General features: G+C 37.2%; 1 protein-coding gene across 2 annotated transcripts in view; it reads left to right on the top strand.

Annotated features, from left to right (window-relative positions):
- Nucleotides 1–7,066: 7,066 nt before the first annotated feature.
- The window catches only part of RB195_011669 (uncharacterized protein), a gene marked incomplete at both ends in the record, with an annotated part of 45,633 nt that continues 29,287 nt past the window's right edge, over nt 7,067–23,412 (top strand). For both annotated transcript variants that reach the window (XM_064193196.1, XM_064193197.1), the window contains 2 exons: nt 7,067–7,172; nt 13,896–14,029. In XM_064193196.1, coding sequence (XP_064050779.1) covers nt 7,067–7,172; nt 13,896–14,029 — 240 coding nt within the window. The remainder of the gene's footprint in view (nt 7,173–13,895; nt 14,030–23,412) is intronic.

The raw sequence follows: 23,412 nt of genomic DNA on the forward strand, positions 1-23,412 counted from the left end.
TCGCAGTAAAGAGAGCGGCGACGCGTGCGATTTACACGATTTTCGCCCTTTTTCGTAAACATTCCCCTTTTGCGGACCACATTGATCTCGTGCAAACAACACGTTGTATGTGTCAGCGGAAAGAAAACAAACTTGTTTGATTGTCTTCTTACGACGACTTTTTTTTCCCTGGACACTTTCAAATAAAGGAGCGGTAGCTTAAAATACGCCCCGACATCCAACTTCATACAGATGATGATGTTCCCAAAAATCCACCGATTAATACCACTACCGGACCTGTGACGGTCCTGAAGTGAACAACTCGAACAGCGTGGCGCAGCCAATCGACTGCACTCAGCCTACGAGCACCGCGGGAAAAAAGCGCTTTAACCGGAATGTCCAGTCGTGAACAGGACGTTTTGAGCATCATCCTCTTGTAGAATCCTTCTCTTCAGACGCATATCTTTCGATTTTAAAAGGATTTGCTTTTTTTGTGGTTATTATCGTCCACACTTCATCTGTGTCTCGCACTCGTTCTGCGAATGTCTGCAATTGCACAACTTTTCCACCGCAATAACTACTCATTCGTCTTTGCGAGTGGTCCTTGTGTAATTACACAAAAAACATTGTGTAGAGTAATAATGGGAGACGCTGCTGGTACTCGAGCATTTTAATACCATTTGAGTCCAGTTTTTTTTTTCGTTCAGCCTCGCAGATGCATGCAATCCGTCCTTTAATCCTTCCCTTTTGTGCAATTGCACCAATAACCGCAATGTTTACAACTGTTCTGTGTATGTGGATTTAGGAATCCTTCCAAAGACTCGGAGAAAAAGGCAGTAAACTGTAATGTAAATGTTTACCGTGTGCTTATGTCAAGAAAGAGTAAGAAACAACTAGAAAACCACGTCTCGCATTGCTGCGTCTAAGTACTGATGAATTGTGTGCGGTGTGCAGTCGAAAAAGAACCCACAGATTGACGAACAGCACGGAACACGTGTTTCCTGTAATTGAGTGCTCGGCTTGTAGTGATAATAATTTGTCATTCTGTAGCGTTTTTGTTGTTCCGCAGTTACGGCCAATGACATGAGTCTGACGCAGGTTGAGCAATTTTCTTGCACAGGTGCAGTGCAGCCACGGACGCAATCGGAAAACTTCTTGTGGTTACATGTGTCGGTGAAGTTGAAGGCATTTGTGTGGTGTAATTGTGTCAGAAGGGGTAAAAGGTAGTTGGGGTGGCACTCAATTGCCCCTCATTTCTGCAAGCTCTATTTTCCTTTTTCTCTTCGCAATTTTATTTTGGGTTAGAAAAAATTAAAAGGTTAAAAAAAGAGAAAGATTAACCTAAGCATTAATCATAGATCCTCTAACAATGACTTACGCTTGAGTTCTAGAGCCCCGATTGACTTAGTTATTTACTTCGAAGAATAGTGGTTCAGTGCCCCTTGCCCTCCCAACTCCACCTTACCCCGCTGCTCTGATCAATTTCTACTTTGGAGCGTGGAATTCGTTCCTAGAGCACAAAAAACGTGTTTTTTTTTAACACAATTAGTTTTCTAATAGCTAGAGAACAGCTGAGCCATATAACAAAGCATTTTCTACGAAGAGAAAAAGTAGAAAATGTCCTGAGAGATGACTTCTCTTACATTTTACAGTTCAGAACGATTTTCGCGCTCTGAGAGCCATTTTTCTCCTCTAATGTACAGTTCGATTAGAGCGCTTCAACTACCTTATAACTCGTAAGAAGCTTGGCGTATTGTTTGATATTAGAATTCTGTTGAAAATTTCAATTTGGAAGAGGCAATGTGGATCTGAGTACGATAGATTTTTCATTATCCGTGGAGGAGTTGATCCGTCCGTTAATTTCTTCATCAACCTATTTTACGTATACTTTCACCCCATCGCTTGCACAGGTGTAAAGAGTTGTCTCGTTGGCTGAAATGAGACCTTTGGTACTTCGAATGCTCTGAATAACGAAACTGTGGGAGTTGTGCTCTTTTCTTTGTGGTACGCGAAAACTACTCTCGAATCCTTCCTACTACTGGAGAAAACAAGATTTTCGCCAACGCTTGAAATCCAATTCCTGCAATAATTTAGGAGTAACCCATACAAAAATTGATAGATGCGCCGCAGGTTGCGATATTCTCCACCCATTCGCTTTTCAGCGCTCGTACTGCCAAGAATGGACTCACACCGAGCAGGTCTACAAATCAGAAGGCATGTAAGCAGCTGCGCTCGTTTCAGTTCAAAAGTTTCTTTCCAGAAAATTATTAGTGCAGATTCTGTTAGTATCATCCTCAGAAATTCATATTTTTTCCGTCAGAAAATGGGGGAATGCGCAACTTCCGCTGATTTTCTCATGTTCATTCGAGGAAAAAATTTCTCTACGTGAACGACTTCTGCTCAGAAATCGAAGATGCCTTCAAATGCCGATTTTGCCGGCGTTTAGGTCCCGACACGAAAAACTGCGCGTTAACCTCATTTCGCTACGTTGTTTCGCTGATCTCTGATTATTTCCATTCTGTAGATTCTAGCTTCAGATTACGATGTACTGAATGATTGCAAATAAGTTCGTGCCCGATCCAAAAAGATAAACTTCAACAGGTGAAATATTAAAAAAATATAATCTATAATATCAAAAATATCTATCTATAAAATATCAATAAATATCTGAAATGTCAATCGTCCTTCTTCTCAGCTATCTCCTCGGTTGTAATCGTTGATCTATGCTTCATTAAGTTACTTACAGTATCGTCATCAGAGTTCAGGGTTTACTGTGAAATCAGGGTTCAGGGCTTACTTCCAAAATGAAATCTCCATTTCACAGTTGGCCTAACCACTTTTTAACTGTTCGGAGAGCTGGAGCACGATCCAAGTGAACGTCCGAACCGTTTTTTTTTTTGGTGCAACACAACACCCAGCACTCCGCTTTCTCGAAATTCCTACACCATTACATTCCGTAAATGCACTTTTTTGTTCTCCGTTTGAAAAAAAAATCCCCTAAAGCGCAAATCAACTCGCAATACAGTAACACAAGAAACCACAGTCTTTCCAGTGTTTGTAAAAAAGTAAACAAAAAAAAAACAATAGAAACAAAAGTAAACAAGTCCCAAATTCGATCTTCTTCAAATCCTGGCACTGTATGGTTGAATCGTGTAGTGGTTTTCCTGAGCAGAAACCAAGATTGTTATCGATCTTTATTTCCTGCTAACGTTTTCGCGTCGTGAAAGTAAACAAAAAACAATAAAAACAAAAGTAAATAAAGTTGAACCATGCAATAAATTTCGATGCTATCCATGGGCGCGAATTAATTAATTTTTTTTCTCAATCTTCGAAAATTCCTGTCCCTTTAAAGAGATGAAAATTGTTCCCGGTTAACATGTGAACCGCTAGTTCACGCTGCTTGAGATTTTTTCCCCCGGGAGGCATAATACGTTCGTACTGTTTTTTCTCAGCGAAAAGTAGAAGCGCTAACAACGGCAGCTGACATGTTGAACATGTTTGCTTCTTGTAAAATTTGACTGACTGTCTGACGCCTCCCGGCTAGAAAGTACAGTACCCTCACAAGTAGTTGTGTATTTATACGGAACAACAAAAAAAAAACAAAACAACCGAACCCAACGATGTGGAACCTCTTCTCAGAGCAGATGACTCGCGATAGAAATCACTCCATAATTTTCTTACTGTACATTTCTGTCCATGAAGTCGTAAATCTCTGTTTGCTTCTCGTCGTGTCTGTAAATGCAGACAAAAAAAAACCGAGGAATTCAGCCAACATTTTTGAGATCTCACTTTGTACACACAACGGGGAATTCTGAGAACTTTTCTTTGTGGTTGGGGTGGGATCGGTGACAAGAGGCGACAAGAGTCGTCTCTAACTCATTTAAGTGTGTGATTTGTGTTTGTGTTTTAAAGCAAGAAAAAAAAACATTTAGGTAACCAATTATCGATCGGTTCTTTGTTAGGAAGTTCTACTGGAAGTGTTTGCTTTCTAAGCTTTCTTGGTAATTTCTGTTCCGCTTGCAGTTTTTCTTTTTTCTTTTTTTTAAATCGTGAATGAACGATTTCATATTTCTGCCCCATCCAGTGCTTTTTGCTACGGTTTCTCTTGAAATGTTCCAGTAAAAAGGAAATTTTGCGACAATTAATCTTCTGCGCAACTTTTTAATCGAGCCATTAGATGCAGCCAGTGGAAAGGTTTCCTCTCTGTCTCTTTTTTTTTTAGTTTCTTTTGTCTCGTCGTACACTATTAAATGGATACGCTCCACTCATATACAATAGACGCTGATTGTAAAGTAGAAGAAGAAAAACACACGAAAACGTAGGATTTAGAAGCGTGTACATAAAAAGTTCACACTGAGATAAAGTGGACGAGGACCAGTTCTCGTGTGAGAATAAGTCTCTTTGAACTATCAGTTGTTTCCAAATTTCTGTGAACGAATTAAATTGATTTGTATGAAAATGAAGTTATCTTGCAAATTCCACGAAACAAATCTTGAAACGAAATAATTTGCTCCTATTTTAATGTTTGATTCTTTACAGAGAAATACTATGGATACTTGTTTACTACTCTCATACCTTCCTTATTTGGTTTTAACTCTTCTTCTTCGCTGCACTTTTTTGTTTTTCTCTCCGGTTTTTATGAACTGATCAGGCGGTTAAAGTGTAAACACGAGAAAATTTTTGATGGAAGGTTTTGGTGGTAGGAGGTAATCACCTCGAATATCTCTTGGATCATTAAAAAAATCTGGATACTCATAGAAGCGAGAGTACTGGAAAAAACTCCAATGAAAAAATAAAATAAAATAAATAAATAAATAAATAATTGAAATATTCATTCAGAACTTAAACGAAACTGTGATAGAACATAGAATCGAATATAATTTAAGTTTATAAGTGTATACAAATTAATAATGCGAATTATTGTCAATTGAATTGATTCTACTGATCAATTTTACTTACCTAACTAAACAGAAGTCATTTCACGTTCTTTTCCTTCCCTCGTTTGAGGACCATTGAGTTGTTGAAGGTGGAGAATAGTGACCTGAAATTCTAAAATGAACTACCCGCAACGTATAAATAGACACGTGATGAGAAATTAAAAACCATAAATTTACATACTTTTGAGGAATGTGGAAGAAAAAGTGGAGCAGTGAACATCTGTCAAGCACATTAATTTGTTGTTTGGCCATTCTTTGTTTTTTTTTGTAGTTTTTTTCCTGACTAGTAATAATACGTTTTCGAACTAAACTATCTGAACTCATAAGGGTGCGTTGACGCGTTGTCCTGAGGACTAAGTAGCACGAAAAGTACGACAGATGTCCACTGCTCCGCTTTTTTCTTCCACATTCCTCAAAACTATGTAAATTTATGGCTTTAAATTTCTCATCACGTGTCTATTTATACGTTGCGGGTAGTTCATTTTAGAGTTTAATGTCACGTTCTTTGAATTCCGCTTCACGTCTCCTTGTCTTTCTTTTTTTTCTTCTCTGTCTTTTTTTTTGTTGGTTCAATAGTTTCACGAAAATGTTGATTGTTTATTGTTGAGGCATCTATGCATCTACGAATAGTTCCTACGTTGTGAACGTGAATAAGAATTGAATTCTAATCGCTCTTTAGTATTGTATTTTTCCTTCTCTTTTACCCAGGTACTGATGATGGGACCTTGTCCCAACATAAATGAACATGAATGTTCCGAAGTTGTTAGGTGGCGAAAGGGGCATAACAGTACTTTTCTTAATCGCATGCCCTCCACTTCCTAGTTTGATCCAATTTTATCCCTGAAACGCGTGTCGTTCGTGATTATCTATCTTTAATTACTGTCAAAAAAATTAAGGGAAAATGTCACTGGTTATTTGGTTGTACTGCGGTCGTACCGATGCAGGTTTGTGAACTAACACTCCTGCAAAAACATACGGTGTGTTGTCCATGTTCATCACTTCACACAATTTTTCAAAATAAAATTACTTGTATTTTAATTATAAAATATTTTATATTTTAATTATAAATTAATTATAAAATAAGAGAAATTACTGGTGTTTTACCCTGAAGCTGCCGTGAGAGATCACGAACTTCAGCAGAGGAGCCACAACTATGTACGTAACGTTACCCATTCGTTTCAAGAAAAAAAAAGATGATAGCGAGAGGAAGAGAGAGAGAAAAAAAAGAAAGAAAAAAGTTCTTGCTGTATATTTATAGATAGTCGATAAAAATCTATTGAGCACTTTTGTCCTGAAATTTTCTCTCTATGTTATTCATTCATTATTCTAAGAGATTTGTGTTATTGTTTTATTTTAGTGTGAATTTTATATATTTGTTTCTTAGAGGATTTTTTTCGCTCTGGATAGAGATCATGTTCCTTTTCTTTACTAGAAGCAAACTTTATTAAAAAAAGTCTAAGTCTTTTAAAAAAACATTTGATTAATTTTTTATTTCTTAAATTTATAATAAATTATAAAACAAAATTTAATCTATTTACTAATTTTAAAATAATCTATTTAACACAAAAGAAGGTTTAGCTATAAATATTATTTTTGTAAATTTTGGACCGAGGAAGAATTTTCCCCTGACCGTCGTCACTGTCTATCTGCATCATCTGAGTTAAAATTCGAATTCTTGCACTTCGGATGCGCTGAACCGTAAAAGGACATATGATCCTCTCCTACGTTCACTCATTCTATCACTTCTATTCGTTTTTAAGGAACGTTTACCGTTTAGGAAAGTTTTTACCGTGCGCTATTTTCTTCTGAGCGCTTCACCTTTGCAAATCGTTGTCTCGACGGCATTCGCCGGCAGACCACAAACATTCCGTTCCGTTATCATTCGCAAATGTTGTCGTATGCAAATGTCGTCGCAAGGGTGCAGCAGCAGCGGCGGCGGCGGAGGCAGCGGCCGAAGCCAGCCGTGTGCTCCGACGAGGGCGGGGCCCCGTCGCTGGCGACCCCTCGCCCCGCACTTGCCGCGCGGCCACAGTCGACTGCTGTGAAATCGCTGTGTGTGTGTGTTTGTGTTGTGTACGTGTCTGTATGTATACGCGTTTGAGCGGTGCTGCGACCTCCGGTACCAACTAACTTCGCAAAATCACAGATTCATGGACTCGGAAAGCTCGTTGCGACGTAGTCTACGCAGGATCAATCCGTTTCGTAACAAATTATTTCGGCTGCCGGCAACTCCACGATTGGCGAGGAATCGGAAAGGTTTGTGGATGTGTGCTACGACTATCTTATGATTTTTTTTTCTGATCAGTTTTATTGCTTCTGACAATCATATCGCCATGTCCATAATCCAGTGCACCTCTCGAGTTCTCGTGATAGTGAACGAATTTCTCGTGGATGTTAGTCGTTCTATCGTTCTACCTATTTTTTTTCCCGAAATTTCATGTTTTTTTCCGATTTCTACACTCATCTATTCCGCGCTCTCCTCCCTTAACGAAAGATTTCGACGTAAGCGACAGCGGCAGAATTCCGATACGGGAAGGACATGCCTTTATTCATACGTACTATCATATTAGTCTTTTCCATTGAAGCAGAAGCGCCTGGAATTTGTATCGGCTCCCAAAGGGAACGCAAAAACACTCGTATCTGTGTTTATTCAACTGCTCTTAATTCCCCTCGAATCTATTCATAACAACGGATTTCTTTTTTTTTTCGGGAAGAGGATGCAAATTTTTATTTATTTATTTATTCGCATACACCAATGGTGCACCAGAAAAGAAAGATAAAAAATGGAACACACTTTGTTTGAGTCGGAGAATCGTACGAACAAAAAAAAATTACAAACTTTACTAAAATCGACGTCACTTAACTAAAATTTTGGTCTTTTCTTCCTGCATCGATAGAAAACAATATTTTCTGCCCATTGGGTTATACTGAGTTATCTGATGTTGAAAAAAAAGGAATAGAATTATACATGAGTCATGGATTTTTGCATGAAGATAGCATTCATCTACGGTTCCGGACGCTTCCATAGCTCTGCCTATAAACGATTTCATCGCATTCATGCAATCACATTATTTCTTAACGTCCCCTATGTATTTAATGCCATTTTAATCGTTTTTTTCTGGAAGGAATTCACTGATTTCTCAAATTTGCAACCTTATTTTCATTTCTTTTTTGAATTGTGTTTGATTTTTTTTCTTTCGAACTTCCGTGATCGACGAATTCTTTTCGTTTTTCTTGAAAAAAAAAGTTTTTCGATTAAGTTTTCCAGCAGTTTCCTTAGCATTTTCCATTTAACAGAGAAAAGACGCTGTTAGTGCTTGGAACTAGTCTAAAAAAAGACAGAAAAATATATGTATTTTACTTATTTCAACATTTTTAATTAGTTTCTAGCAGCGTATTTTTTCTTTATTTTTAAAATTTTTGTGATATTTTATAGTAGAATCGTCAAACGTTGTCTACAATTTCTCTCATCTGATTTCATCTTATTTTTTGCATTCATTATTCATAAGATTAAAAAAAATCCTCTTCGCAATTTTTTTTTTGATTTTTTTGGAACATTATATTTTCCTCATCCAGTAAAAAAATTGGAGAATTAAATTTACCTTTTTCGCAACTTTAAAATTTTTTCCGAATCATTATATTTTGCACACCCACTAAAAAAAGCTAGAGAATAAATGGTGCATGTTACCTATCGTACTAAGAACAGAGATCATTCTATTTTCTCTTGCGGAAGGACCGATTTCTTGTTACTACTAAGAACGTTGACACTTCGTAAAAGTGCCTTTCCACTTATCTTTCTCCCTTTTTCTTCTGCAAATGATCTTGAACTGGGGTTGAAAAAAAAAATACATTTCACCTTCTGCAAACTACGAGAAAAAATTACGAGGGAAATCGCGTACTTTGTCTTTGTCCTAAGTGGTTGATGGTAGATAAACACGTTCGTCGGACTCGGACACATCTGTTCAGTAGGTAGGGAAAATTTTGAGATCTATTATTTTAAATTTAAATGACGGGGATAGAAACAAGAAGAAGATAAATATAGAGTGAAATCTCGGGGAAAAAACTGAACGAATAAATGAATGACACGAAACCTTCTCTATTCTTCTTAATCTTTGAACTTAAAGCCCTACTAGGGGCCATACTTTTAAAATTCGAAATATAATTTTCAGTTCTCATATTTCTGCTTTTTTCCACGTATTCTTATTCTCCTACATATCCATAAAGAATGAGATTTCCCCGTTGCATAGTTACATCATCTTAGAAGGACTACGTCCCCAACAATAGTAGCAGGCGGTCCCGTGCCGAAGATTTTAGTGTGGATTTTCCGTATAATCTGGTTTCTTTCTGTTTCATTTTAGACGGAAGAAGGAATTATGGGACAACTTCGCGATTGTTGTGATCGTCGTCGGTTTTTGCTGACCACGCAATTTTTTCTTCGAATTTTTAAATTAGAATTGCTGAAACCCGTCTGTTCGTGCTTTGTTTCTGGATTTTATCTGGTAGTCTTGCGAAAAATTTTCAGAAATTTTTTTGCTATAGAGTTCAATTTTTCTCTTGATCTCATTTTTTTCCGCTGTTGAAAGGAACATCCACGCTTGTAAAATAACGAATAAATAGATAAGAAAAATTCTCAGGGATGGAATTTAATCGAGGAGGGATTAGGTCGCATATTTCCGTAATGTTCTGTCAAAGTTCACGTCTCTTCGGATCCTGAACACTTTTTCTTAGCGCATCTCCTAAAAATCCCGGTTTTTCATCGTTGAATAATCCGTGTAAAGAATTAGAGCCATAGGATAAATTTTAAATGTTTTTTCTTTTCGGAATGAAAGGAATGTCGTTCTAATAGTTCTAATAGAATAGTTCTAAAAAAAGATTTTCTCTTGAAAATTCTTGATATTTTCTCAGAGATGGTAGATATGAACGTATTTAGATTTATTTAAACCATATACTAGTACAAATATTTGGGAACAAGCTCGGAAAAGCAGTTTTACCTTGAATTCGTTCAGAGTTACACGTCTCTTTGCTCGCACTTAAATTTTTCACCTGGTTTTGTTACGAATTACAGAGTTTTGTTGTTGTTTATTGCTGATAACTGATTCAGACGAGCTCTTTCGAATAACCGGTTCTTGAAACGAATTTGTAAAAGTTGCTCAAGGTCCCATTTGTATCGGATAGATCCAGATTAGTCTTAAATCAGTATCTAACACAAATCTGATGGCAAAGGTCCATGCATAATTTATGAGTTTGTCAGGAAAAACGAAAAGTCGTTGGAAAAAAATTGGCAACAAAGAAAGGAAAAGGAGGTATGGGTTTTATTTTGCTTAACTTTTTCTTGTACGGAGTGGATAGAACGATGGTTCACCTCAGTGCCGCATCACAATTGCTCAAATGAGCTGAAATTAGTGGATTTGGCGTACAAATTTACTCTATTCAATAACTCTTGACCTTATGACTGTATAGGCGGCGGTGCGTGAGTATGAACGGAATGTTGAGTGGGGAATAGTAGAAAAATAATTGAGGAAAGAAACACATGTGAAGGAAAAATCGTGGAAATTTCTCAGGGCCATGCTATGAAATCAATTTTCAACCAACGTACCGTACGGGAAATTTCCGGAAATGTCCATTTTCCGGTGACCCTTCTTTTTCGTTCCCCAGCTTAGAACTTATAATTTTTTGTGTTATTTCATTTTTTTTCAGAATTTGTATTTAAGTATTCTGAATTGAAGTGGATTTTAAAAAAATTGAATTAAAAAAGAATTGTACTTCACTTCGATTTATTCATGTCGATGGTCATATTTGCAATTTTCCTTTCGAATTTCCATTCCACCCGCTTTTTTCACGCGAATTTGCATCATCGACGTAGTTTTTTCTTTCGAGAAATTTCCCTAATCTATCCACAAAAACCTACAAGGCCATCCATTACTTGAAGGTTTTCTGTAATGGCCTCCTCCTCCGCCCGCCCCGCCAACGGTGCACGCCTCCGCCCTCTTTTTATCGCTCAATGCACCGTTAATAGCAGCGCGGCCTTGTTAGGGTTATTTGTCGCTCGTGCGCATCGTTGCAGCACCGGCGCGTACCGTCAACGACCGACGACGGACGGACAAATCACACACCATTTGATCAACATTTGTGCAATGATCAGCGACGCGTAAAAAGCGACGTCGCTTCCGTGCCTACGGCACAGATTTCCGCTGCGTTGCGGTCTCCACGTGGATCCAGCGCCTTCTCCCTGATTCATGTGGACCTTGACGGGGTTGAGTGCCGGGCGAGCAACGATGAAACGTCAACGTCCGTAGTTTATGGGGCTCTTAACGTCACAGATTCGCAGATGTGTTGCTTTCGGAATTGAGGCGCGTGCGCAGTTGTAGTTTTTAGACGATATGCATTTCTAATCATGTATCGGATCACGATCATGAAAATGGCGCGGTTTTATGGCGTATTCGTTGCCCTGTACGCCATGGAGATTTACGATTCCAACAATGGTTGTATAGGTTCTAAAATATAACAATTATGGTCCCGAAAGGAAAGGATTTTCTTGGCAAGTCTTGGGAAAGAATTCAACTTTAAACAAGAGAAAATTTCATGCCGCATTCCGAGAGAAAAGGGGTGATTTCGTAATAGATGAAATTTCCTACATGGGACCTTGGGACATCGTACATTATCGATCGTTGAATGAAAGTAGTTATTTTGCATGCACACAACATTTCCTTCTTCCGCTTTCGATTGTAACGCTTCAGAACTTTTTTTTTGAACTATTTTTACATTCCCCCACGTGGGACCCCGGGACATCATAAAACAGTTGGACATTTTAAACTAGTTTCTAGTGAAAGTGAAATTAAAAGAAATTCTTTTTTTTCTTTTTTCTAGAAATTTTCTTGTTTTTCCAATACATATTCATATTCAAGTCTTGATGATTTGTGGAGTACTATAATAATATGAGTAATTATTGCTCTCATGGGTCCTGAAACGAATAGTGCATTTAAAAGGAAGTATTCATAAGAAAAGATTGTGAAGAATTTATTGAATTCTCAGTTAAAAATCACTTATTTCTGTGGTCTCTTTCATGCTTGATAATTATTTTTACTTTTATTTTTATATTTTTACCTCTCTACCAAAAAACGCCTGAGACATAATGGCTTATCGATTCAAATTCACAACGTACACACAAAATTAACGGTGAAGGCTAATTTTCAGGAAGTGTACCTTCGAGATCAAACCCTCAGCTCAGACAGTGGATGAAAAATCGTGAAATGATCGTTTCAACTTTATTTTCTTAGCATGAATGCATAGAAAAATGCGATTCCGAACGGGTTTGAATGTGATTAAGAGTGGTTACAACAGAAGAGAACAATCTATGCCAAAGTGCAAGAAATTGTTAGAAATTCAATTAAATACGTTCACCACAATCGTTTCGTTCCTCTTTTCACGGTGAACTGTTGGAAATTCCGCAATTGCGGACATCTTCCTAACAACAACGCATGGCGCCGAATTTATTGCTGCTGATTTGCGCCTAATGATGTGGAATATCGAAATGGCTATAGTTTTAGGCTCCTCGGATGTCAGATCGCGTACAAATCAAACAAGAAGGGCAATCTCGTACAAACATATCTACGTACATAAAACTTTGAAGTTCCCCTTACCACAAACAAACAAAAAATGTCATTTCCCACGAAGGTTTCTCGGAAAATTTCTCACTGGAATCAAGTTTTTGCAGACATTTCCCTGACAACTTGTTTCGTGGACAAATTTGAGGGTTACGTATGTAAATGCATTTGATTTTCTGAAATCATTATCCACATTTTTTCAAATGACAAATTTTTTGTTATGCTAACGAAAAATTCAAAAAAAATCTAATGAAAGAATCCTGGTAGAAATGTGAAATGTTTACAGAAAAACACAAAATTCCGGGAAAAAAAACTACAAAAAAACAAAATAAACTATGCTACAACACTTTCTATATGAAGATCTTTAGTTATTACATCCAGAGCACAACTAAGAAAAACTCCTTTGTTAGATCAGTGCAATTATCGGCAAAATTTAAACGTTGACGGAAAATTTTGTAGCTTTGTGATAAAAAGTAACCCAGGATAGGTCATATATGCTGTTAATCCCGATTATGCGCTTTTTTAAATAAACACATTTGAAGATAGTTATGACGAAAGAAAAAGAGAAAGAAGAAAGTTATGACGAAAGGAAAAGAGAAGGAAGAGAAGAGAAGAAAGAAAAGACGAGAGAAAAAATTCAAAATCACAAAAATCAAGCAATTTTATCATATTCCACCGTTAATACTGTATACACACTTTTGTAGACGATACCGAGGTTGAGCTTTACCTCTGTAATATAATATTATTGTCGTTTTATTTTATATCTTATACTTTACATTTATATTTTATATCCTTCTTATTTTATTATGCTCTTTGGGATTTTGAACTCCAGTGTGGTTTTTATGCCTCGAAGTTATCCTGAAGTATTTAACTTTAAATAACAGAAAATTTCATGCCGTATTTCCACAGAGAAAAGGGGTAATTTCGAAATAGATAAAATTTCCTACATGGGACCTTGGGACATCGTACATTATCGATCGATGAGTGAAAGTAGTTATTTTGCATGCGCACCACACAACATTTTCTTCTTCCGCTTTAGAAACTGATGCCGTATTTTATAATTTCTTACTAAGATATTGTCAACAACGGGTAGATCACATGCATTTAAGCGGATGGGACCACACCTACATATGTATGTGATTCCATTCATGCATTATTACATGGAAAAAGAGGAACACTAAAAATCACCAAGAATGGTAAAAAAAAACAAGACTGCTGAGACCAGGAATAACACAACTCATCGTAGAATTTCGTATGCGAAGGACCAGAAATAACCTTTCGGTCCTATACCCATAAATTAAATAAATTTTTAAAAAAGTAGGAGGTGGTGGTGGTGTGTTAATGTGGTTGTGATTCCTTCACATGTGTTTTTCAGTCGGTAACGGAGAAGATGTCACTTCGGAATGGAACTTTGAAAGAGCATCATTTCGACGAAATGAACGACCAAATGGTTTCACGAATTCCGCTGCGGCGGCAACCGCGAACCCAATCCTCGATGCCACCACAAAAGTACGACTCCGTTTTTAGTTCCAGATTTTTTGATTTTACCTTTTGTTTTCTTTTTTTCGCGTAAGCATCTCTAATGAATTTCATTCTATTTCTTCTCACATCTTCCATATCTGCTTTTTTTTCGTTTTATTCACGCTGTTTTTCTCAGATACCTTTTATTTTTTCCTAATCACTGGATCCCATTTTCTTTTTCTTTTCTTTTTTTTTTCGAAGTTTCACATTTTCCTGGCAACATTTCCCTAAAGTGCAGAATTTTACTGTTACATGATTGTTGAAGCAGTTCATTAACCTGGAATGTTTTTTCCATCCATGATTTCATTGACTACATTCATGTATAGTTCTGCCATACAGAGCAGAACTCAGTTTTTTCTACGAATCGCTGAGTTTTTGAAAAGTTCTAGCGATGATTTTCTTCGAATAGGTTGTTCGGAAAATTTCATTTTGAAAGAAAAACTAGAATTTTTCCTTCGAGTAGGTTATTTATTCCTAAGCATAGATATTATTACTGACATTTGATAAAATACGAGCGAAGGTAGAGCGAACTAAACGAACCGGCAAAAAAATTTGGCAATTTTAATCTCTGAGAAAAACTGCCTAAATTTTTTCGAGCTAAATTCCCTTTTTTCCAAAAACAACGGAATATTCCCTCTTTTCCATTCCCATTATCCTGATGTTTCCCGGAAAACATCGATGTTCTGACAACAAAACTGTGTGCTGTCTAACCGTGAGTACCTTTCGTACTCATTTCGCTCATGTTTGTCATAGTAATGAGAAAACAAAGAATCTTTTTTTAGTCGGGGAGAAAAAAACAACATGAGTGTTTGCCATTTGTCCACGTTAATTTTATTTGCCTCTCTTAGTGGAATGGGGCTATTGGCTGAGGAAGGGGGAAAACCAGAGTTGAAATGAAAAAAAACATCCACGAGGAAATCGCACAGCCTGAAAATTGTTCTCAAATGCTTTTCCCCAAAACAATTTCAATATCAGTCACCATGAAAATTGCAGGTAGTAATAAAAAGTAATAAACAAATAAATAAAAAGTTGCAGATAATTTAGGGAATTGCAGCCGTATTGGTTTATTCGAATACTAAGATATTACGAAGTACAGGGAGAAAAAAAAATTCCCATAAACATTTTTCTAATATTTTAGGAACTAAAATTGAGTTTTCAGATGTTTAAAAAATATGTTATTTTTGTTATTTTTCAAAAAATATATACTCCATATTTTAAATTCATTCATTAATTTATTTATTTTATTTTTATTATTCTATTTTTTTATTTTTATACATATAGAATATATGTATATATTCTATATTTATCCTCTTATAACTATGACAAGTACATTTGAAGCCGAATTGAGCGATCATTCGATCTGTTCCATAAATTACTTGTGATTGTGAATCGTTCGAAAAATTGAATATTCAAGAATTTTCCCATCACATATCTCAACTCATTGTTTTTGAAGTTCTTCGAGTGCTAAACACCCAAAGTTTGATCGGAGTAATCGTATCAAGTTTCCCTTTTCTCTCTAACAATTTATTTATTTATTTATTTATTTAATTTATTAATTCATTATTTATTTTATTATTTATTCAATTTTAATTTATTTTTGCATAATTTGTCGTGCCAAAAACTCTCCATTCACCATCTTATGGTTGTATTTTCTATTGAACCAATGGGAATGGCAGCTTAATTGTGTCCTAACGAGATTCGGAGGTGAATTCACGTTGTACAAGAACTCTATGGATTGTCCTCTGCCGTTCCCAATGATATTACACTAGAATAACGAGAATTTCTATAGGGTTAGTTGACACCTTTTCATTGTTTCCGGTCCGAGATCCTAAAACAGCCCATTATTCGTAACGACAACATATCAGCGCCGCGCTGTGTTGCTCGACCGACGGCGGCGGCTTCTTTACACTCTGGAAAAGGACCCTCACCTTTAGCCGTAGCGACAGCGAGGACTTCTCCGGGGGGTAAACAAAATATGGTGCGACCTCTCGAGCCAACAACGACCGGCCGGACACAATCGTGGGACTGAAATCGCTCGAATCCACTTATATCATTGTTTTCATTGACGGTGTCGAGTGGTCATGGTGGCATGAAAGGGGCTCAACGTTCCCCTGAAACGTCGGGAGGGAAGAGTGAAGGAGTTTGTGAAGTGGTTTGGGAAGGAAAAGTGCAATTAATATACAATTAATATAATAATATAATAGAGTAATATAATAAAACAATAATATAATATACAATATAATAATATAAATATAATATAAGGTTACAAGATTAATTATATAGTTATAATTATAATTTTCTCTTCACAAAAACACGATAAATTCTTCCTTTGAATAGCTGGTAGGTCCTTCCTGGAAAGATAAAAAAAAAGAAATTTCGGCTGATGGGGGAATTTAGTCTTGACTAGAAAAAAAACTTCTATTGGTTAATTTAGAAGTAAATATTTATTTATTTAGAAATATGTAATTTTTTTCGTTAGACCTACGGCAATTATCTCGTTAGAATATCCACGCCCGTACATAGATTTGCTCTATTGCGCCTAAGGCAGAATATATTGCTCCAACATTAAGGTTGGTCGCAAGATGCCCTCAGCCCGTTACTAATTCACTTTCAGTTCCAAATTCAACCACACAGCCATCTATTTTTTTTTTGATCCTACACTTTGCTTCCACCGGAGCCGAAGTACTCGTAGGATCCCTTCCTGCTTCCTTCCCGGACTTTCGTTTTTCATAAGGGAGATAACGAAGATGAACATGAATTCTCTGCTCCCTCCGCTCCAAAATAGTGAAAATTTCTTAAATTGACCCAGAACTACGTGATATTTCTCTATTTATATCTATATTTTTTATTTTTGTAGTATCCTTGGTCACTAATGTCAGGTAGTAGAGACCATAGAAATATAGAGGACCAATCAGTTCAAGCATAGTCGATAATTTATCCGGGTCGTGCCAAACCCACTTTCAAAGTGTTCTAGGAATTCGTGGGGTTCGTGGGTTTTCTAGCCAGCTTTTCCTCTTTTGTTTTGATGGAACTAACGTCGTGATAGGACCAAATTCGAAAGAGATCGTGATAGGACCAATTTCGAAAAGTGCTCATCGTTATGGCTATCCCAGAAATGGCCTATGCTTGTTCTTCAACGATTAGTTTCCACTTTTTACGGTGAATGGATTCCCGAGTTGTCTTGAATGTTCCTGGAGGACAACTGTAATTCATTTTCAGAAAAAAATACTAGGAGAATTTCAACTTCTACTCAGAATTCTTATTAACGCATTAACGACCGCGCACTTTTTTTGCTCATCGATCTTTTACGAGCTATATTTGAACGAAGATGAACGAATTACAGATAATAATAAACTCAATGCGTACAAAAAAACTTGGAAAAAGGAAATCCTGAAAAAATAACCGTTGAAAAGTTTGCGGTTCACAGTTTAGCCCCGTTTCTCTCAAACGAATTGGTTTCCATTTTCTTACCTTAAGAGATTTTCCTTGTTTTTTTTTTCTTTCGAAATATTTCCATGGGATTTGATTTCAGCTCCCACGTTCCTGAAATCCATTTATGAATTTCGTACAAATAATGTTGTGCGAAACTATAATATACTCCTTTATCTGTATTATTAATCTTTTTGAAATTTTTTTTCGACATTTTTGCTCAATAATTACAGGCAACCAAAGGCAATCCTTTCAAAAACCATTTTTTAGGGCATTGGATGAGATTTTTGGGTCTATTTATCAGGAAAAAAGTAAGTTTAGTATAGGATGTAAAAAGAAGTAAAGAAGAAAAAAATTATAGCATATAATAGCATTAGGTTCTAGGTACATAGTTTTTAAATGAGATTCCATGGTATTTTTCTGGTTCTCTGCGAATTTTTCGAAAAATAATAGTTGTAGTAGAGTGTTCGTGGACTTCGTTTTACAAACTTCTTTGAAAAACCTCTCGAAGGTTCTCTTAATTTCCACCCCGTTTAACTTTCGTGTGGTTAAAAATCTGCTCTCAAATGCTTTCTGAGAATCCAATTCTGGATCATTCCTGCGAAAGTTTTCTGTCTGACTCATAGCTCTTCAATGTTTCCCCGTACTCATTTCGAACGACGAAAAAAAAAAACACTTTTACACCCTCTCGTCTATCTCACGTTGTCGCTGTGTTGACTCATACATCGCCGTCCGGAACTGATCGCTCTTCGACTTCCGTTCGCTTGTTTTTCTGGTGGCGCACTCCATTGCGATCCACCCAGATCCACGAACGTATACCAGAAATTCGTCGTAACTCATCCGGAAAGCGTGTGTGGCAAGATCGCGTTCGCGTTGATCCACGATTGCGAATCAATCAACATCGATGACAGGTTCACTGACGTGGAGCCAGCGTCACACCCGTAGGCTCTCGTGTTACCTCGTTCCAAGTTCCGCCCGTCCGTTACACCTCAGTAGCGTCGGTGGCTGTGTAAGCGCCAAGGGACCAGAACTATGCGAGAATTGACCTGGACGTTCTGAGGTCCTTCAACTGCAACTTCTGGAAAAACTGGGCACTTCCCAACGAAACGATAAAAACCACGAGGTTTCCGAGTGAAAGGCCATTCGATGTCCACTTTTTTCCACATCAACCTCGATCGCAAACACTTGTCGGGCAAAAACATGCAACTCAACATTTGACATTCATTTTTCTTCAGTAGAAAGAAAAAAAAACACCATCGTAATCTAGAGAACCTTAGGTAAAAGTTAATGACTTTGCGATGAGCATGTACGGTAGAATGACCTTAAAAACTCAAAACGTCTTTCAAGGATGGTTTTAAAGAGGGAGAGGCTGGGAGGGAACGTGGGCAACAAAAAAAAAACGGAACAGATGAGGTCGTAACTGAAATTTGACGACTCTGCTGAGTTTTTTTCGTGGACGACAAAACTCCGGAGAGCATTTAGAAATGTCCTTTTAAGCTGGAAACTACGGAATGAAGTGTATCGGTTTTACGGAAAGCAAACTCTTGCCGCTCATTTCTTGCCGCTTCCTCTCGGTGTTCCGAGGCTTTTAATTTTTTTTTCTGCTAGAAATCTGCTTTTTCTTCCTGTTGGATCTGTTTCCAAGGGGATCCTCTATTTAGATGCAAATGCAACAATTTCTCACTAATAATAAATAAACAATGTAACGAATAAACAAAAAAATACCTGTATTATAATAAGTCAGAATTGTTGTTAGCGTTGAAAAGATCACAGCGTACCGAATAGGAACTTCCCAGGAACCGTATGTCCATGTGCTGAGATGTGCAGAGCTTTATTCATATCCATTCGTGTCGAAGAGCTCCCAAATAAGATTCGCAAATAAGGATGAAAGAAAGGAAAAATGAAGATTTTCCAGAAATTTGTCGGTATTACTCCAACCCTAAATTATGCTCTGCATTTTAATTTCAACATAAGAAAAAAATGTTCTTTGCCGTCCTCGATTTACAGATAAGGGTGAAGAAAGAATAAGAATATTTATTTCTTCATTTATTTATTGAAAACACCCGCAGGTGTGCAATAAAACAAAACACAAGATGGAACAGAGCTCACTAGAATTTCGTCTGAATTTTACACAACAATACTGGCCCCTCAAAGCATGAGGAGTGGTGGGTTGGCAGGTCATAATATTCACAAAGCTTAAAGAAGAAAAAAAAAAGAATAATGTTGAACAATTTGTTGCTATTATCCGAACTATGAACTACACTGTAAGTCTAGTCTGCACTGTAGGTTCCTACCCAGAAAAGTGTGGCTCATCCCCTAGCATCGAAGATAAGGATAGTCTTCGTATTTTTGTTGGTATTTTTTGTGAACTGTACTGAGATTAAAATGTATTCTTGTTATTTGTTTTTTATCTGTCAAAGTCGCAACAATGCCACAAATGACGATATCCGTGAGATTGTTTTGAGCTGGACCGTTTATAGCTCCCTGCAAAAATTACTAATATTACCTTGCGAAATATTTTTGCTTTTCTCAGTTAATTGGGAGAAAGCTCAGAAACACGTTCATTTTTGGCTAACACCTCTTTTAATATTATACCAAGGAGCAAAAAAAACATTAAAGGACAAAGGATAAAGCGTCACGCGCTAATCAATCCGCTTGGGACCCGCCACCACATTCACTTCAATTCAGAATCGTTTGAGGTTCACGAACGTGTAGCTGACCTATGCAGCGAATTGCGAAGGGTATGTGTCAAGTCAGTGTTTTTATCCTCCCAGACAAGTATGGTACCAATTTATCGACCCCGGGCGGAAGAAAGGCTTGGTGAGCAGTAGGGCGGATTCGAACCTCCGATCGATCGTGTAGATAACGGAACCTCTAACCGACTGAGCTACTCCCGTTTCAAAGAAAACGTTGTAAAATAAAAATAATATAAAATTGTACGAATGTATTCTCCTACATAATAGTTTTTAATGTTTTAAGATTAATGTTTTTAATGTTTTAAGATTAATGTTTTTTTTTTGTTTTCTGGTTATTGTGGGCCTTTCAACGGATTTTCTTAGCCAAGCCCTTATATCGGATTCTTACTCAATTTTACTTACCTAATTACATCTGTGGCTCATTTTTGTAAGTAGCAGAAGGATAGCAAGTGGATAGCAGGAGCGCAACGACTCTATCCAGCCAATGACCGCAGTGTAAACATCTTTTGTACATAAAAGTCAGCCATTAACCCGTCATGAATTTTCGCAAATTCGCTTCTACGGTCCTGCTATTTTTCATGAGATCCCTGAGGACTTTTTTGGCTGCTTAGTGCACTAGGGATGTTTCAGTTTTTCTCTTGCAGCACTTTCTTTTTCTATGGGCCTATAATCTGCAAGGCCTTAGATAAAGAAGTGCGTTTTTTTTTCTACTGAGGTTTTTTCTTACCGCTAAAAAAAAGGGGACGTCTCAGTGAGCATTTTGCATAGTTTAGTGGCTATTATGCGCAATTTTGCACTCAACTCACCAAGTCAACTCTCAGATTTTCCCCGTGGCATCGGCGGTTTTCACCGGTGGTGGTGCTCAGTGTCCGCGTCAATCTGCTGTTCTCGTCAATCAACCTCGTTCACAATTGCAGACTTTAACAAATGACGGCTGTTCACAACTTCGGTTAATAGTGCACCACGAAGGTTTTAATGCCTCATTTGTGGTGTAATTCTCGTCGAAAAAACACTGCAATAAGCGGCGAGTTTTTAGATCTCTTTTGAAAAGAGGCGAAACAAATTACAACTTTGTAAGAAAAAAAAAGAATGTGATCAATATTTCTTCTCACTGACAAATAGATCCGGGCTGGAAAGAGATTTACTGGAATTTATGGTGGATTGAAAGATCTTTTTCTCGTCGGGAAAAAAATCAGAACAATTTTTCAGCTATTCTATAGAAGAAAAGCCGAAAAAAAGTACTTTACTCATCTAGGTACTTAGATGATCATAAAAAAAATATTTTTTGGCAACTTTTTTCCTTGATATCTGAATTTCCGGATTTTTTTTCGCATATGACTGCGTTTGAAAAGATGATGGTCTTCAATGGTCGATGTTAACTGAAACCTCATCAACGTCTCCGGGAAAGGAGCGAGCTGGAAAAATGCAGCGCGGACGAGTTGTAACCCCCTAATTTTTCTGAAAAAGCGCCCTGCGGCTCTTTCCATCGGCCATTCGTAGGAAAAGTAATCGAATTTCGCATTAGAATTCTTTTGGTCACTATAAGAAGTTTTTCTCGTTCGATTCGCTCTACTTCGCTTGCCCTAGGAGGATAAACGATTTGAGAAGTTATTCGTTGAAGGTTCCCGTTCCTTTCAAGACTCTCCTTTGGGATCATTCGAAATCTTTTCAGTACTTATATTAATAAAGTCGAGCTCTCCAGTGCTATCGTTGTACTCCTAAAAATCCCCGAAAAAATCCCCTGTCCATATTTAGTATTGAGGTCATCCTGGATTAGGATTGTAAAGCCCATTATCTTAAGGACTCTGAATTTTTGAAATTTACGGAACTTGAATTTTTGGAAGTGAGTGGAGGGTCAGTGAGGGTGGAATAGTTCTAGCAAAGCTGTACTCAGCGGCAAAAGCGTACTCAGCGGTAAACCTGAGCCACAAAAAGCCTAGCAAAAAAATGCTCTAAGATTTTTCCCGAAGAATTCCCAAGGAATCAAATCGGTGCCGTGTATCTCCAGAGAATTTACTGAAATCTTGACTCCTCCCTTATTTTTCTCGAAATAGCATAGATCAAGATTCTAATAGCCATCTCACTATTAAAATGATAAATTAGCGAGTAAACGGTGAGAAATTGAGTGGATTTTATGAGGCGACCGACGTTAGGCTTAGAATCACCTCCGCGTAGTCATCATTACGAATTTATTCGATGAAATGGCTGTAGTTTAGTGTAGCGAAGAAAAAAAAACCTGGTATTAAATTTCCCACCTGAACGCTTCTGGCAACAGGAGCTACTTGGTACTAATATTACGCTTACCCTCGCATAGCAGTGGAGCACATGACGAAAAACCAGCTGTAACTATTGGCGAATATTTACTTCACGGCAATATTACTTAGCTTACGTCGATAGCTCCTCTCATCCAGAACATGGGAGCTTTCATCGGTTCCTCCCTCCCTCCCTCCTCCTCCCTGAAAAGAAGTAACTCCATCGTGTCGATGAAAGTTCTACATTTTTATTTATTTATTGCTTTATTTGGCGCTGTATTTTTTCTCTCTCTTTCCTATTTATTTTTTATTTTTTCTTTCTTTTTCTTTTTTTCTTTTATCTTCTTATGTTCCACCATCAATTTCTGACTTTTCATGGGAACAAAGTGAACTCACGATGTATTTATTTTTCTCGAAAATTCCTTTCTTCATTTAGAATTTTTTTAAATTCTATCGAGTATTAAATTATAGTTACTATTATATAATATTATTTTTATTATAATAATTCTTATTACATATTATTAATAAGGCCAGAACTTTCCCTGTGTGTCACCGCTCTCACTATTCTGTATTCGGATGCCCTCGATGAGATCCTTCTATTAATTTCCGCACTCGCCTTTGAGTGCCTTTGCACTCCTATGAATCTCGAACGTGAATAAGTCTGATGTACTCTTGAATTTTAGATGCTCTTCGAGAGTAAATGCATCGAAGACGTGCAATTTCAGTCATATGCATCCATATATTCACGACCGCATTTTCCGCGCCAAAAAAAATCTGTTGAGGACCTTAACGCTCATTCAGACGAACAACTCGTTTCTAACCCTCTAAAACGTATAGGAAATGCGTTTGAAGTTGCTGCTCATAATTGATTCTACAGCCCTCCCTGAAGTCCATAAAATTTCATAGCTTTTCAGATAAAAAAATTGCATAGAAATTACTTCTAACTGAGATATATCTGGGGTCTAATTTAGGGGGATTAAGGACGCTCTCAATA

Source organism: Necator americanus, chromosome III (genome assembly GCF_031761385.1).
Source record: "Necator americanus strain Aroian chromosome III, whole genome shotgun sequence".
Classification (NCBI taxonomy): Eukaryota; Metazoa; Nematoda; class Chromadorea; order Rhabditida; family Ancylostomatidae; genus Necator; species Necator americanus.